This window comes from Corvus moneduloides, chromosome 2 (assembly GCF_009650955.1).
Source record: "Corvus moneduloides isolate bCorMon1 chromosome 2, bCorMon1.pri, whole genome shotgun sequence".
Taxonomy (NCBI): domain Eukaryota; kingdom Metazoa; phylum Chordata; class Aves; order Passeriformes; family Corvidae; genus Corvus; species Corvus moneduloides.
This window is the reverse complement of record NC_045477.1, coordinates 47,742,854-47,757,530: the sequence shown is the minus strand read 5'-3', so window position 1 is coordinate 47,757,530 and position 14,677 is coordinate 47,742,854. Positions and strand designations below refer to the sequence as shown.

The following is a 14,677-nucleotide window of genomic DNA, read 5'->3' as shown; positions in this document are numbered from 1 at the left end:
TTTTTCGTGGAGGCAATGAACATCCAAACTCCTCCACACAGATCCAATCATTGCATGGTAACTAATGGCTGGGATTAGTCCGTCCTGAGCTGAAACATTGCAGGGTGTGGAAGACAAACAACGTCTGCTTAGAAAGAAAAGAGATCATGAAGGAAAACAAGAATAGACAATCCAGATTCGTTTTGTGACGACCTGTGCTATGTTTCCCATTTGCATAAAACACTTGGAAAGAATTCCATACTTTGACACACTCTGAGAAGTCAAAACCACAACTGAGATAGCTTCTTTTCCAGATTGTTGGTCCTTTTGTAAGAATATTTACAAGTTTTCTTCAAATGTTTCTTTCCTTAGTTTTACATACCATTTGAATTGTATGCCTTCCAGAATGAGTGTAGCTGTAAATCTGCTGCACCTTCACACTGTTTCCACTTCAGGTACTTGTATTGACTCCAGTGTTTGATTTTACCAATTCAGACATATGGTCCCTGACTCAAGAGAAATTTGAAATAGAAAGCACGCTTTGGCTCTTTTTATAATGAGAAATAAATATTGACATTTCAAGGTCAATTTTTAGCTCTGTTTCATGGAAAGTTGCATACTTTCTGTACTTTATTTTAAGAATCTGTCACAATGTAATATTAATTCCAAGGAAAAGTTTCATTTTGGGGTCTGCTCTTCAAAAGACAGACAAAACCAGGATCTGGTATTCTTGACTCTCAGGTCCCCATCCTCACAGTGGCCCTTTCAATTTATAGGATTTCTTATCTCTTACTGCCTGTTTTTCATTCCCTTCTTTCATGGTCTCCCAGGAATCAGTCTTAAAGTATATGCTTAACACATCCTGCTGAAGTTGGATTTTTGGAGCTTTCCTCTTTCTCTTTTTTCCCCTGACATTCATGGTTTGCTTTATCATATCCTTCTGATCCAAGTTTGTGTAATTTCTAGTATGTCCAGAATACACACCCTTTTGACTTTTTTTTTTGTTTGACATTACCACACCTGTGAAGGATAGCTGAGTTCTCCACAGGAAAGCCGCTGTTGCCATGTCAGCACTGGTAATGTGCAGTGTGTTGGAGAGAGTTACCAAACTGAGCTGTGACCGGACAGGATAGTAGTCAAGGAAGGCTGACATCATTAAACATTTCTGAATGTATTTCAGGGAATTGTCTTTCAGGTGAAAGCCTGGATTGTCTGGGAAGAAGGTTGGATTGTCACAATAAGCAGATGCTGTCATTTGGGCTATGGGAGCATCAATACTGAAAGCAAAGCTAGTTTTGGTAGGTGTTTGCATGCTTGTGGCAATGCTGTTGGTGCTAGAGTCAGAGTTTCTGAAGCAAAACTTATAGCTGGGGAATGTACAACAAACTACTTGCTCTTTGTTTTGCAGTCTCCAAAAATAGAATAAAAATACAGAGAAGTACATTTTTTATATTTTTGCTTTCTTTGTATTTTATAAGTAGATAACCTACAACACTCAATCACATCCCCATGCCATTAGAGTGTCTGCTCATTCCACTTACTAATTTGCCAAATTTGAATATACTTTTGCTTTTCAGAAAACTTTTCATGCAACAGTAGCTACCTGCTAAAATTTTCCCATACCCCCAAAGGGACATTCTTTAGTGGTGTGACTGAGGTGTTCCCAGCTTGGTATTGACTGAAAAAGTGCCAGTCCTGTTAAGTGCTATACATCTTCCATTTTTTGTTTAGTCCAGGAAAAGCTGAAGGCAAGTGGTGGCGCTTTTTTCTTTTCTGTATGTAAAGAAAAACTGTCATACTTGCACAGTCTGAGTATTTTTCAGTAACCTTGCAGTTTTTTACCTGCAGATGAGTGAGCTGAATACTAGCAGCACTTAAAAACGCAATTTACTTAATGCCAGTAAGTAGAGTACTGATTCTACAAACAGTGTAAAGCAATGTGTTGGGTTTGGTGTTTTTTTAAATTATTTTCCATTCAACTATATTTTACTATAAAGTTTATCAACTTGATCTAACAAAGCATCCTAGATTCTGGCTGGAGTGCAAGCGCTTTGGATCCAGGTGCTGTATAGGAGAGTTGTGCTTGCATTCAGTGAAACATCTGTTTGCCAGACTTGGGACCACCTACAGTAACAATCAGCCTGCGTTATGATCCTGACAGAGATTCAGTTGTCACCATCCCTGGAGGTATTTAAAAAGACATGCAGATGTGGCACTTGGGGACACGGTTTAGTGTTGGACTTGGTAGTGCTGGGTTAATGGTTCAGACTGGATTTTGTAAGTCTTTTCCAAACTAAGTGATTCTAGGATTCTGCCTCTTCAAACCTTGAAAATTCAGACTATGAACTCATGGTTACTTTTCTTACTGAGGAGAGCCTTGCCTGAGGGGAAAGAAACCCTGCAATTAAATATTAGTTTGTATTCGTTCATATAATCATAGAAATATTCAGGTTGGAAGGGACCTCTGGATGATATCTAGGACAATATCCTGCTCAGAGAAGAGCTACTCCTAAATTCAGGTTGCTTGAGGGTTTGTCCACTCAAGCATCTATGGAGGGAGATTCCACAGCCTCTCTGGACCTGACTATCCTCCAGGTGAAATTTTCTGTCCTTCTCTCAATACAAATCCTGCCTCTGTCTTTCCAGTAAGTTCCTTGTCAGTACTGGCAGGCTGCCCATTCTTCCAGCTTCAAGACGCCCTAGGGCCCACAGCCTCTCTCACATGGAAAGTGCTCCAGCCCCTCAGTGCTCTCAGCAGAATTCACTCCAATTTGTCAGGAATTTTCCATATCAGGATTGTTCTACTGGAGACCCCCAAACTGGGCATCATATTCCACATGCAGGCAAACAAGAGCCATGTAAAGGGAAGTAATCACTTCCCAGTCATGTCCTGATAATCATTTTTCTGTGTTTACAGGATCACAGAATGGGCCAGGTTGGACGGGACCACAGTGGGTCATCTTGTCCAACCTCCTGGCTCAAGCAGGGTCCCCTAGAGCACGTTAACCAAGGTTGTGTCCCAACAGCTTTTTGAATATCTCCAGGGAAGGAGACTCCACAACATCTCTCAGCAGTCTGTTCCAGTGCTCAGTCATCTGCACAGTGAAGAAGTTCTTGTTCATGTTCAGGTGGAATGTCCTGTGCATCGGTTTCTGCCCATCGCCCTTGTCCTATTGCTCAGCACCACCAAAAAGAGCCTGGCCCCATCCTTTTGACACATTATATACATTGATAAGATCCTTTCTCAGCCTTCTCTTCTCCAAGCTAATGGCTGCTGGGGTGAAATCTTGATCCTCTTTAATGACTGCCACCAGGATGCTCCAACATTTCCAGCAGAGACAGTCAGTAAAGCTCCCATTCAGGATTGTCCCAGGGGGCTGGTCACTCCTTAGATGGAGGACTGCATTTGTCGTCATTGAACTTCATGAGGTTGCTGATGTCCCATTCCTCCAGCCTGTCCAAGTTCCTCTCAAGCAAATCAACTTCATGTCACCGTTTTGGTGTCACCTGGACATACTAAGATCCAATTTTAAAAGCCCGATTATGCGGCCCTGCCTTACTTATATCAAACAATAAAATATAATAGAACAGAGCTACTTTCTAAAGAACTTAAAAGACTGAACAATCATATTAAATCCAGGTTCTCAGATTCTTTGTTATTACAAAACTTAATAATTGCCTGAGGTTTGCTGCCCTCCACAGGCTATTTTTGTTATAGTTGCAAAGAGAGTATTTCAGTGTGGAAAGCATTGCTACAATGCAATAATATTCTAGGAAAGATCTACTCCTGTCATTTTGTATTAACAACACAGCATAAAATGAACAAGTACTTTACTTAGTTATAGCGTGCTGTTGTGAAATATCACTATGAACAGGACATGAACGCCAAATTCTGCATTGGAGAACAGGTCAGTGGAAAATAAACTAATTCAGTGCCAGGTTTTGGTATGGAAATACACGTTTATTCACCCATCTAAATAATAACTTCCTTCTGGATGAACAGTCTGTATGTGGGCTTGATACTAGAGAAGATGTAGTGTTTGATTGGGGAACAATGATTACTAAAAGCAGACCATATGAGGAAAATATTTAAAAAACGGGACCAAAAATAGTTGTGGGAAGAAACTGAATTTTCAAGGGATCCATGCACTACTATATATATATATATACATATCTATATCTATATCTATATACATATACATATGTACACACACACATATATATATGTATATACTCTGACTTCTATTATGAAAGTAAAATTGATCTTCAGGAAGGACATATTTTAACTGCCTCAGGCAAGGTGAATCATAATAGAATACTAATTATTTATACTCTGGCAAGGCACATGAAAAACAAAGAGGTTACCATTTTCTGAATGCAGTGGGCAAGGAGTAGTTCCTGATCTGGCTTCGTTGATAAGAATGCATCCCAGCCGTGAGTTTGTCTCATGGAAACCATCTAATGGCAGAACAGGAATGTAAACTACCACCAAATCTAAACATAACACTTGTGTAAACTCTTTCCCTTAAGCAGAATAAAGAAATCCTGGGTGTGGTGTGAAAGTATCTTCCCTAGGAAGCGGCCCTGAGCCCTTCCTACCACCTCATTCATTACTGGGGTCGTGTTCCTTTGTATCGAGACCAGTTGCACGGAAAATACCCAAACTCTGTTTATTTCTGCAAGCCTGTTTGAACACAAGAGCAGTTTGGATATGAGAGGGATGAGGTGCTTTTCCATAGAAGAACCCTTCTGGCGCAATCCCTTCATTTTGCCGGTTCGGAGAGTTTGTGCAAGATGTGAAATGCGCTCCGCTGTCACAGCGTGGCAGCTTCCAGCGCGTGTAGAGACAGATCTGCACAGGCAACTGCGGGACAGCGAGTTTGTGGGTGCCCTCAGTGCATCCGCAACTAGAACGCGCAAAATTCTGTGAGAGGTTCCGCACCTCGCGTGGGAGAACTTCTGCCTAAGGCTCTCCAAATGGAAATTACTAAAATCACGGCTTGAGACAGGTGACGGCACCGAGCAATTATTTTCTGAACGTTTTAGAAAAAGTTCAGTGGGAGATTCCTGCAGAAGGAAACGTAAACAGAAAGAAAAGAAAAGAAAGGGAGGCAAGGTCACGGGAAAAGGAAAAGCGTCCCATTTAACGCCGCAGGAGGCCTGGCAAGGAAGCAGCAGAGAGAACACCAACTCTAAAATGTCATTCCTTATGTAAGTTATTACACGGTGCCAACACGCGTGCGCGCGAGGGGGCGGGGCTCCAGGTGGGGCCCGCCCCTCACTCGCGAGCGGAACCTGCGCCGGCAGCGCTGGCAGCCACCCGGACCGCAATCCGTGCTGGAGCCGGCACCCGGACCGCAATTGGAGCTGGAGCGCGCCCTGCTCGCACACCCAGGGTCGGTGTCCCGGCGGAGGCGGCTCCTGCTGCCGCCGGGAGGGACGGGGCGCAGAGCGCGGTGCGGGGCTGAGCCGGCCGGTCAGCAGGCAGGGACGGGCTTTCGGGTCTCCCCGGCTGCGCTCTCGGCAGGCTTCCCCCCACCGGGGCAGGCGGCGGCACGGGTGCCTCCCCGGTTTGCCGCAGCGGGTGACGCGGCCCGCCGCGGGCAGGGCAGCCGTGGGCTCGGGCAGGGCGCGGGTCCGGCCGGAGCGGTCGGTGTCGGGGCCGGGCCGGGCAGCCCGGGGGGAGCGGCGCAGGAGGGCACGAGCTGCCACGCGCTGCTGCGATTGGTCGGCGGCCGCGGGCCGGCCGGGGGATTGGGCGGGAGCCCCGTCAGTCACGGCGCTCCCGTCCCCCCGGCAACAGGCGGGGGGGCCGGGCAGGACCGGGCCCAAGGGCTCGCGGAGTCCCCGGAGCCCTCGTGGCTCCGCGGCCCGGGGGCACGGCCCGACCCCTGCCCTGCCCTGGGCGGGGCCTGGCGCGGCGCTGGCGTCTGCAGGCCCTGCTGCCGGCCGGGGGTGGGGGTGGGGCGGGCGGACAGTCTCAGGCTCTCGGCTTGGGTCGCTCTGGGTGTCCCGGGGGCTGTGTCTTCACTACCTTCTGACTCTCCCTTTTTCTCTCCTTCCGCCCTCCTTCCCCAGGCTTCGTGCGTGGGGGGCTTCTGGGTTTGGTTTGGGGGTTGTTTTTATTTTTTTTTTTATTCCCGAAGTCGGTGAGATCATCCTGCCTGGAGGCTGCGGTGTGACAGAAATGCTAAATAGCCCTCTGGCTCGAGGAGGCTTCCTCAGTTTAACTCCGTAGTCGCCTTGCAATCAGGTGGTAGTCTTTCAGAAAATGAGTACCTAATTGAACCGGGGGTAGTACTTCAGGGATACAGGCTAAAACCTAAAAGCATAAGGTATATATTAAAAAAATAGTCGTAAACTTCAAGGAATAGTCCAGAGTAACCACGAATGGAGAACTAATGGAGTAAATCTTAGGTTGAAAATTCTAGAAAACGTAAGCTGTTGGCATGTGGCCCCTACCTCTTTGCAAACGAAGAGTAATCCGAGTCATAAGTGGATTTCGATTTCAGTTTTTTGCATCTTAGTAGTTAATACCCTTCATCTTTTAAATACTCTGAAATATTCTAGTGCAAAGTACCTCATTTTTGATGCAGTTAATACCCTTCAACTTTCACAACTCTAAAACATTTTAGGTGTCAAAGTACTTCGTTTTGATGGCATTTGATAAGTAGGGATAGTAGTTGTCATCCGTGGAGTTATGTTAAACAGATGGGACAACCGAGCACTTCACACTTCTTACTGTTTCTAAGTGAGTCATTTAAGGAGTGTGACTAATCATCCTACCATACAGTTGTCAACAAAAGAGTATTTTTTTTCCCTAACTACCTACAAAATCAAAGAGATTTCCAGATTTTCTGTGGATGATAGCTGAAAACTAAAGAACCTCTCTTTTGAACAACACTTTAAATTTAGGTTGACGGGGACTACATGTGGTGGACTTCTTAAGAATATGTATCGCATTTTTTTTCTGTGCAGCAATACACTGATGTACCTGGGAAGTCGGTTAACTTGGTATGGTCATTGTCGAGCCAGCAGCCACATGTTGTTTTAATGCATTTGTCTAAATAACAACCTCAAGTGAAACTGAATTGATTTTAACAATCCCCTCCCCGCTGCACCTGTGTCAAGTTGTAAGTCACCTGGGAGAGAGGAACTTCAGTATTCAGTGCAGTATGGATTGGGGATTTTCATGGTAATAGTCATGATGGGTGTAGTCAAGGTAATGAATGTGCTAACTGAGGGGCTGGGGGTTGTGTGGGAACTGCTTTTGTTATGAGGAAACGGGGGTAGTAAGAGGAAGAGCTGGATGAGAAATTTGTGTTTAGAAGTGTGATATGAGAAGTGACCTGATTTGAACATAGCCCTTGTGGGAAATCGAAGTCAGCAGTTATCTACAGCTTGTGAGACTGAGCAAAGAGGGCAGCAGTGATTAAAAAAAAAAATTACGGGAATGGAAAATGTCTTGAAAGGAAGATACTCAGATTTAATTTATTTTGAGTTAGAGCGGGGAGAAAAGATTTTAAATGCATCAAAATGTGGTTTTGGACACAGGAGGAAGATGATTGATTTGGAAGAAGTGTTTAGAAGTGCAGCTACCTGGGGCAGGGGCTGGTGGGGGGAAGTAACATGAGGTGTGGAAATAATGAAACCAAGGATACATCAGAATGGATCCCACAAATAACATAAGAAAGGTATATTAAATGTATGCCAGTTTCTGCTGTTGACAAATACATTTTCTCATTTTTGGTATCTGTTTGCAGTATTGATAAAGATTGGCTTTTTTTTCTGTATTTCTAATAGTCAGTTGATTTGGTCTGTTTGTTGTCTCATTACCTGTCTTGTGAAGACTAATTACTGATCAGGAGTGTGCTTAGAATGCTGTTTTCTGTGTTTTCCCCATAATTTAAACTTGAAGTGACTTTTATGTGTATGTGAATTGACAAAAAGCAAACAAAAAAGAAAGGCATTTACCCAAGTGCAAGCAGAATGATGCAGTGTGATTTGAGCTTTTTAGAGAAGTGGTCTCTTTTGTCAGGTGTCTGCCTCAGCAGGTGCCTTTTGTTAAACAGGCAGCTCAATTGAAAGGAGACTTTATCGTCTTCCAAATAGAGAGTGGAAGAACAGGTTTCCTTCAGAAAATAGAAAAGTTGAGGAGTGGTCTGAGCACTGATTTGCCCTGGATTGATTCCTAACCAGAGAGAGGTGGTAATGACACAGAAAGCAATGGAGATGATCCCTCTTTGACACTGGAAGGTTATTCTTGCCTTCTAACAGTGTGGTCCTACTGGTTCAATATTTGGTAAGTGATGAAGAACTGTGGCTAAAGCATGGCCCATCCCTTTTACACCCCTTTTCTGGAGATGTGTATCCCTTTGCTAGCTAGTCCTTGGATTAGAGAATGCAAGGAAAATATGCAAATAATGTAAGAATGTCAGAAGAGTCATTCCACCAAAAACAAATCTGTAGGCTGTATGCTATGTGGGGGATATTACTGATGGAAATACTAAATACAGTCTTATGTTGGGGTTGTCACAAGTTTACACTGGGTAATTGCAGTCCAATAATCAGAGAACCATGTTTTTAGCTATACTTCAGCTTTTAAAATACTCCACACTGCTGTTGTATTTTACTTGGGAGAAAGGACATAAATTTTATGTTCATTCCTTTAACTTTCTAGAATATCCTTATTTAGCTAAAAAAAAAAACCCTGTCATTACATTTTTATTTTAAAGTTGCCATACCAACCAGTATGCCCTTTCAGTGAGGAAGGGGGCTTGAAACTATTTTTCAGCAAGCTAGAAGTATTTATATGTTTGCATAATAAACTACACTGGTGTCTTGGCAAATAATGTGGAGCTTGGTTCACCTTAATCATCTTTAGCTATTAATAAACTAATTCATTTGAAAATGCTGGGAACGTTTTACTGTAAATTAGGTAAATTCTTCCTGTAATTCCTGTGCAGTCTAATCTTCTGGTTTTGTCCAGGACAGCTTGGCATTATCATTATGGATCGCTCCCGACACCGTGCAGGAAATGGCAATGAGCAGGCGCCTTCACGAGAGCGCAGCCACGGCGAAGGTGAGAGACAGCGGCAGCTGGAGCGCCTCAGCAGGGAGGAGGCCTATTACCAGTTCATTAACGAACTCAACGAGGAGGACTACAGGTTAATGAGGGACCGAAACCTGCTTGGCACTCCTGGTAAGATATGCATACCTTCAGTAGAAGAGGCGTAAGGTGGAGCAACACACCTGCTGTTAGGCACCAGGTGTGGTAGTGTGACTCAAGCAGCCTGACTTCTGTGGCTTTGCAGAAAGGAAAAAATCCTCCGTATGGAACAACAGTGTAACACTTCACCTTTATACAAAGATGCTGCATTTGAGTGTCTAAACACAGATAATTAACATTCGGTACACTACAGTATGTCTGTTGATATGTGGCAATTTTGGGGCCCTCTGAATTGTTACTGGAAGCTGGCATACTCTTGACATATTCAGCATGTTTTTCTTCCACCCCACTACCTACTTCCTCTGATACCTGCATTATAATCTCACATTAGTGCTGTTTTCTTTCTGGTTTCATCAGTTTTATCTGTCCTCTGAAGATTTTCATTCAAGATAGAAAATGTTATTTCTGCATGGCTGTGTTGAGGCAGTAATAGTGTCTTATCTAACAGTGTTATCAAAATGTAAATTAATTCAGGAGAAATAACAGCAGAAGAGTTGCAGCAACGTTTGGAGGGGGCTAAGGAGCGTCTGACATCACAGTCTGATCTGGATAACAGAGAAGGTGAAGGTAGAACGGGTGGAGGTAAACATTCTTCATTCATATATGTAGACACATAGTATGTGGTGCATAAATACAGTTCTGTAAAGATATTTGAGAGACTCATTTCTCTTGCTTTTTTTCAATGTGTCTCTGGGTATTGTTTAAAAGTAAGAGAGATTTCCTAATGCTACCAAGCCAAACTTGAAATACTTGATGAAAACTTGTTTATGTTAATCACAAATTACTTGCTCTTTTTTCCCTCATTTTGCTTTGTTAGTAAATGTAATAGCACAAAAAATACTAATATTTCAGTTCTTAGAGGTTTTTATCATGTATTAGAGCAGTTGGAAAGGAAGTTAATTGGAAAACAGTTAATCTCTTCACTGTTTTGCCACTTTTGTTGTTTCTTTTCCATTTGTTTTAGTCAAGCGAGGCTTGTGTTTTTTGCATTTAATGTCTTCAATTCCCCAGAAATACTGGCTTAATCATTTGGCCAGTTCTAGTCAGATTTAGGAGAAGAATTGGCAGCTCAGAAATAAAGGTACCAAAGTTCTTGGAGGTTTCCTGGACATTGAGAGATGATGGAGTAGGGAGAACTTAATCTGATCCCTTCAAGGGAAAATCTTCACTGTGGTCATGACAACTGGCCTGATTTATACACATAGTTAGCCCTAACCACAACACTTGTATCTGTTCCTGAGCTTGTAGTTAGTGGAGGTTTGAAAATGGAGCTGTGGGTATTGTAATAGGAAAAGAGTATATTTGCGCAAAAGGAGAAAATCTGTTCAAACCATGCATCCTACCTGGACACATTCCTGTGTAAGCTGCTCTAGGTGACCCTGCCTTGGCAGCAGAGTTGAACTAGATTATTTCCAGAGGTCCCTTCCAACCTTAATGATTCTGTGATCATTTATTCTACTGCTTGTAGATACAATTCTTTAAAATGTTTTCCAAAAGAAGACAAGACTTATTATTCTTTTCCCTGCTGTATCAAAATGAGTAGTTAAAATATTCCCTAGCTGATAACTTCAGCAAGGGGCAGGTATTCGACAAATACAACTATCTTTGGACCACTTGAATCGGAACACTGGCTCGTAAGAGGCCATCTGGGCATATTCATTTCTCTGTGAGTCTGCTGGTGAGACAAAAATTCTAGGTTGAACTGGTGAGTTTTGCTGACATTTTTTCATAGAGAATATTTTTGTACATGAGCATAGCAAGGTAGGTGCCCTGCTACTGTATCGTGTCTGAAATTGGAGCCCAGCAAGTGAAGAGGATTTGGAGTAGAGAATTTGGAGTGCATTGTGCCATGCAGCTGTATGAATATTTGCAATTCTTTGTTTCTCTCAGATTCTGAAGTTCTTGGGGAAAACTCAAATGGCGACTCTTTGCTTGAATGGCTTAACACATTTCGTCGCACAGGAAATGCCACTCGCAGTGGACAGAGTGGGAACCAAACCTGGAGAGCTGTGAGTCGAACGAATCCAAACAGTGGGGAGTTTCGCTTTAGTCTTGAAATCAATATAAATCATGATCATAATAGTTTTGAAACAGCTGGGGAGGAGTACGTTGATATAGATGCTACCAGACTGTACGTAGAAAGAAGGCGTCAGCTAGTTGCCAGTTCAGTAGCCCCACGAACAAGGAGCATGGCTGTGAGAGAGGCAAACAACGAAGCTGCAAGGACCAGGCTTTTAAGACGTGCCATGGCACTAAGGTCAGAAATAGTCTCTCATGCAGTCTCGCGGAGGCTCAGGAGCAGAACGAGGGAGCTGGCAGGCCAGACAAATAATAGTACACAAAATAATTTTGCGGCTGCTGGTGACCCAAGAGAAACAGCAGAAAGAGGTGCTTCTGCAGGAGTTAGAAGGGGTAGAGCTAGAACTAATGTCCGGATGAATACAAACCAAAGACTAGAAATTTTGCGGCTGAGGTCTACCTTAAGTAGTCGAAGCCGCTCCCCACTGCAAAGGCAAGATGATACTGCTCATTCTGAGGAACGTGGTCAGAGGCAGGATAGAAATGCACAGCAGGTTAACAGAAGTAGGAGACAAACAGCTCAGGCTTCTCCACAGCCTACTGAAGAGCAAGCAAGAGGTAACGCTCAGGCTCCTCAGCCTTCCTTAGCCCCGTCCTTAGGAATAACTTCGGCAGAGGAAGAATCTAGTAGGCCAGTAGCTGCTGTCAGAAGGCACCCGACAATTACACTAGATCTTCAGGTGAGAAGAATTCGTCCTGGAGAAAACAGAGACCGGGACAGCATTGCCAGTAGAACTCGTTCTAGAGTAGGAATGTCAGAAAACACTGTTACCTTTGAAAGTGACAGTGGGGGATTTCGGCGCACGATATCACGATCAGAACGCGCGGGTATTCGGACCTACGTTAGCACTATACGGATACCTCTTCGTCGGATTTCAGAAACTGGGCTTGGGGAACCTTCATCAGTGGCTCTTCGATCAATCCTTAGACAGATAATGACAGGCTTTGGAGAACTGAGTTCTTTAATGGAAACTGAATCTAATTCGGAAGTACAAAGAGGCGGTCATCACTTAGCAGATGCACAGAATAACTCAAGCTCAGCAAACAGCAGTGTCCCAAGTGAGGTTTCGTCTAGAAATGGACATGCAGTGGAAGGCAGGAGGGGAAGAAATGGACAGAGGGGTGGTAGTCAACGCTCTGGGCGCAATCATGAGAACCAAGATAACAGGCAGTCTCAAGATGCAAACAACCTAGTGGAGAACGGAACACTGCCCATCCTTCGACTCGCCCATTTCTTCCTGCTGAATGAAGATGATGATGATGATCGCTTAAGAGGTTTAACCAAAGAGCAGATTGACAATCTTTCTACACGGAACTATGGGGATATTCACACTGAAAGCGAACGGAGTAAAACGTGCAGTGTTTGCATTAATGAATATGCAACAGGGAATAAACTAAGGCAGTTACCTTGTATGCATGAGTTTCATATTCATTGTATTGATCGCTGGCTTTCTGAAAACTCCACTTGCCCAATTTGTCGGCAGCCAGTTTTGGGGTCTAATGCCACAGATAATGGCTAGAATTGTTTGTACTGATCAGTACTCAAGGATCTGCTCCTGCTCTGTTTGTAATGAGCCAGATGAAATGCATTGACTTAGATAGGGGTCCATTTGGGGGGGGAGTTTTGTTAAATGTCTTTAAAAATTATAGGAAACTTATCTAAATCTAACAGTGTAAATACTATTTTTTCCAAGTGCAGGTCTAGGAGGACACATAGAACCAAATGATATTGGTAAAGTTTATATTTTTTTAGGCAATTTTGTTATGCTAAGCACTTTTGTAAATACAGAAATGCAATAGTTAATCAGTCCTGCTTAATGTATGTTTTTTAACATTGTAATGGACTCGCTTTATTTAGATTACAAATTGTTTCACACAGACCCACCACTGTGTTGAAAAATTAGTGGCTAAATAGCCATTTGTTAGCTTTTTGTTCTAAGAACAATTTCTTTTACAGAGAGTCTCTTGCTGGACATGTTTGCTGAAGATATTTAAGTTACTTGAAGTGCTCATTTTAATAGACTTTTTTTTTAAAACATTGAAATATCCTTTCCAAAAACTTGCCAATTTGGTTCTATTTAAAAAATTCTATGGGAATTTTTGCATGTGGGTTTACACAGTTCTTAACATTGACGAGTTCTTATTCAGAAGTGGATGAGTTAGTGGCATTATGAAATGTGCATAATTAAATGCTGTCTTGGACAATCTTTGTCTTTTCAATGCAGACAGCAGTCAAATTGGTAATTCCAAGAGGGTGTGTCTTACTTGCTCAAAGAATAAATGAGCGCTGAGGAAGCCTTTTTACTCTTCCAAATTACTCAGTTGATATTCCTGGGGTTTTAACTGCCTTCGTTTAAAGAGGGGAAACATTTCCTTGACCATGATATTGTCTATAATATGCATGTTTTGGCATCCTACTCAGAAGAACAAAACAAAGGCTTGAAGTGCTTTTGTACAGAAATTTAAGGTACACATATAGTATTAGTCCTCTTGAAACATGCCTGAGGACTAAATGGCAAAAGACACTAAAAAGGACAAAATAAGCTTCCCTGAAAGTCCCCAGTATCTGTATAATTAGATATTAAACTTTATACCAATGACTTACACCAAAATAAAGTTGCAAGATAAGTAATTGAGGCTTTGTGTGAATTACTGTTGAGCCATATCCTGTAGATTAATAAGACTTACTGTTCTTGATGTTCAGTCTCAGTTTTCACTTTATTCTTTCCCCACTTTTCCCCAGCTCTGTTCCTGGCCTGTTAGTTGTTATGGTACATAAAAGCCCAGCACAAAGCGCTCCAGGGGTTTCTGGGAGAAACTGAACGTTACAAAGCTCATCTTCTGAGCAACCTGCACCTCAGTCCCTAGAGAAAGGCAGAATTGTGCAATTATCTGGTGTGTGTATATTCTGAGCAGTAAAAAGAGTACTTGATGTGCACAGGTTCTACTGACTTTCTCTGCCTGTAGATAGTGGCCTTGACAAATGTGCTTCTGAGCCAGGTGCTTTACTTAGAACATCTGCTCATTACATACTTCATCCTTCAAGGGTAGCTATAAAATCCAGTGTGGGCTATTGGATGTCTACTTCAGTTCTGCAAGTGAAAAACTTGGGTCATAAATTTCACAGAAGGGCGTTTTTTCATTCCTAAAAGTAGTTCTAAGAAACTATTATGAGATTTAGATGATTTAAGGATATGATTAAGATCTCTTCTGATGTAATTTGTGCTGTTAACTACTGCAAACATTGCTGACCCCTCCCTTGAGTGCTTCCTTAGCTGCAATAAAGAGTGAGGAGATTTAAATGTGATTATCAGAGCTAGCTTATTTTTTTACTTTTTTTTCCTGTTACTTCTGTTACCTCCTGAGGCTGACAATATATAAATATATGTA

The 14,677-nt window shown here is 42.7% G+C and overlaps 1 protein-coding gene across 8 annotated transcripts; it reads left to right on the top strand.

The window, feature by feature from the left end:
* The first annotated feature begins 5,269 nt into the window (after positions 1-5,269).
* On the top strand, positions 5,270-14,677 carry RNF6 (ring finger protein 6). Of its 8 annotated transcripts, none has more exons than XM_032099469.1 (4): positions 5,270-5,375; positions 8,974-9,181; positions 9,683-9,790; positions 11,099-14,677. In XM_032099469.1, exons 2-4 carry the CDS (start codon positions 8,989-8,991, stop codon positions 12,805-12,807), a joined length of 2,010 nt encoding a protein of 669 aa, XP_031955360.1. In that variant the 5' UTR covers positions 5,270-5,375; positions 8,974-8,988; the 3' UTR covers positions 12,808-14,677. The 8 variants fall into 8 exon arrangements, with proteins under 8 accessions (XP_031955360.1, XP_031955359.1, XP_031955358.1 ...); XM_032099468.1 differs by having other exon boundaries at positions 8,969-9,181; XM_032099467.1 differs by lacking the exon at positions 5,270-5,375 and adding an exon at positions 5,440-5,455 and having other exon boundaries at positions 8,969-9,181.

Excerpts from the sequence above, each read along its gene's own strand:
- RNF6 (XM_032099461.1), top strand. The coding sequence starts at position 7,647 with ATGGATCCCACAAATAACATAAGAAAG. Across the intron at positions 9,182-9,682 it reads AAACCTGCTTGGCACTCCTG|GAGAAATAACAGCAGAAGAG; the intron begins GTAAGATATGCA and ends AAATTAATTCAG. Across the intron at positions 9,791-11,098 it reads TGAAGGTAGAACGGGTGGAG|ATTCTGAAGTTCTTGGGGAA; the intron begins GTAAACATTCTT and ends TGTTTCTCTCAG.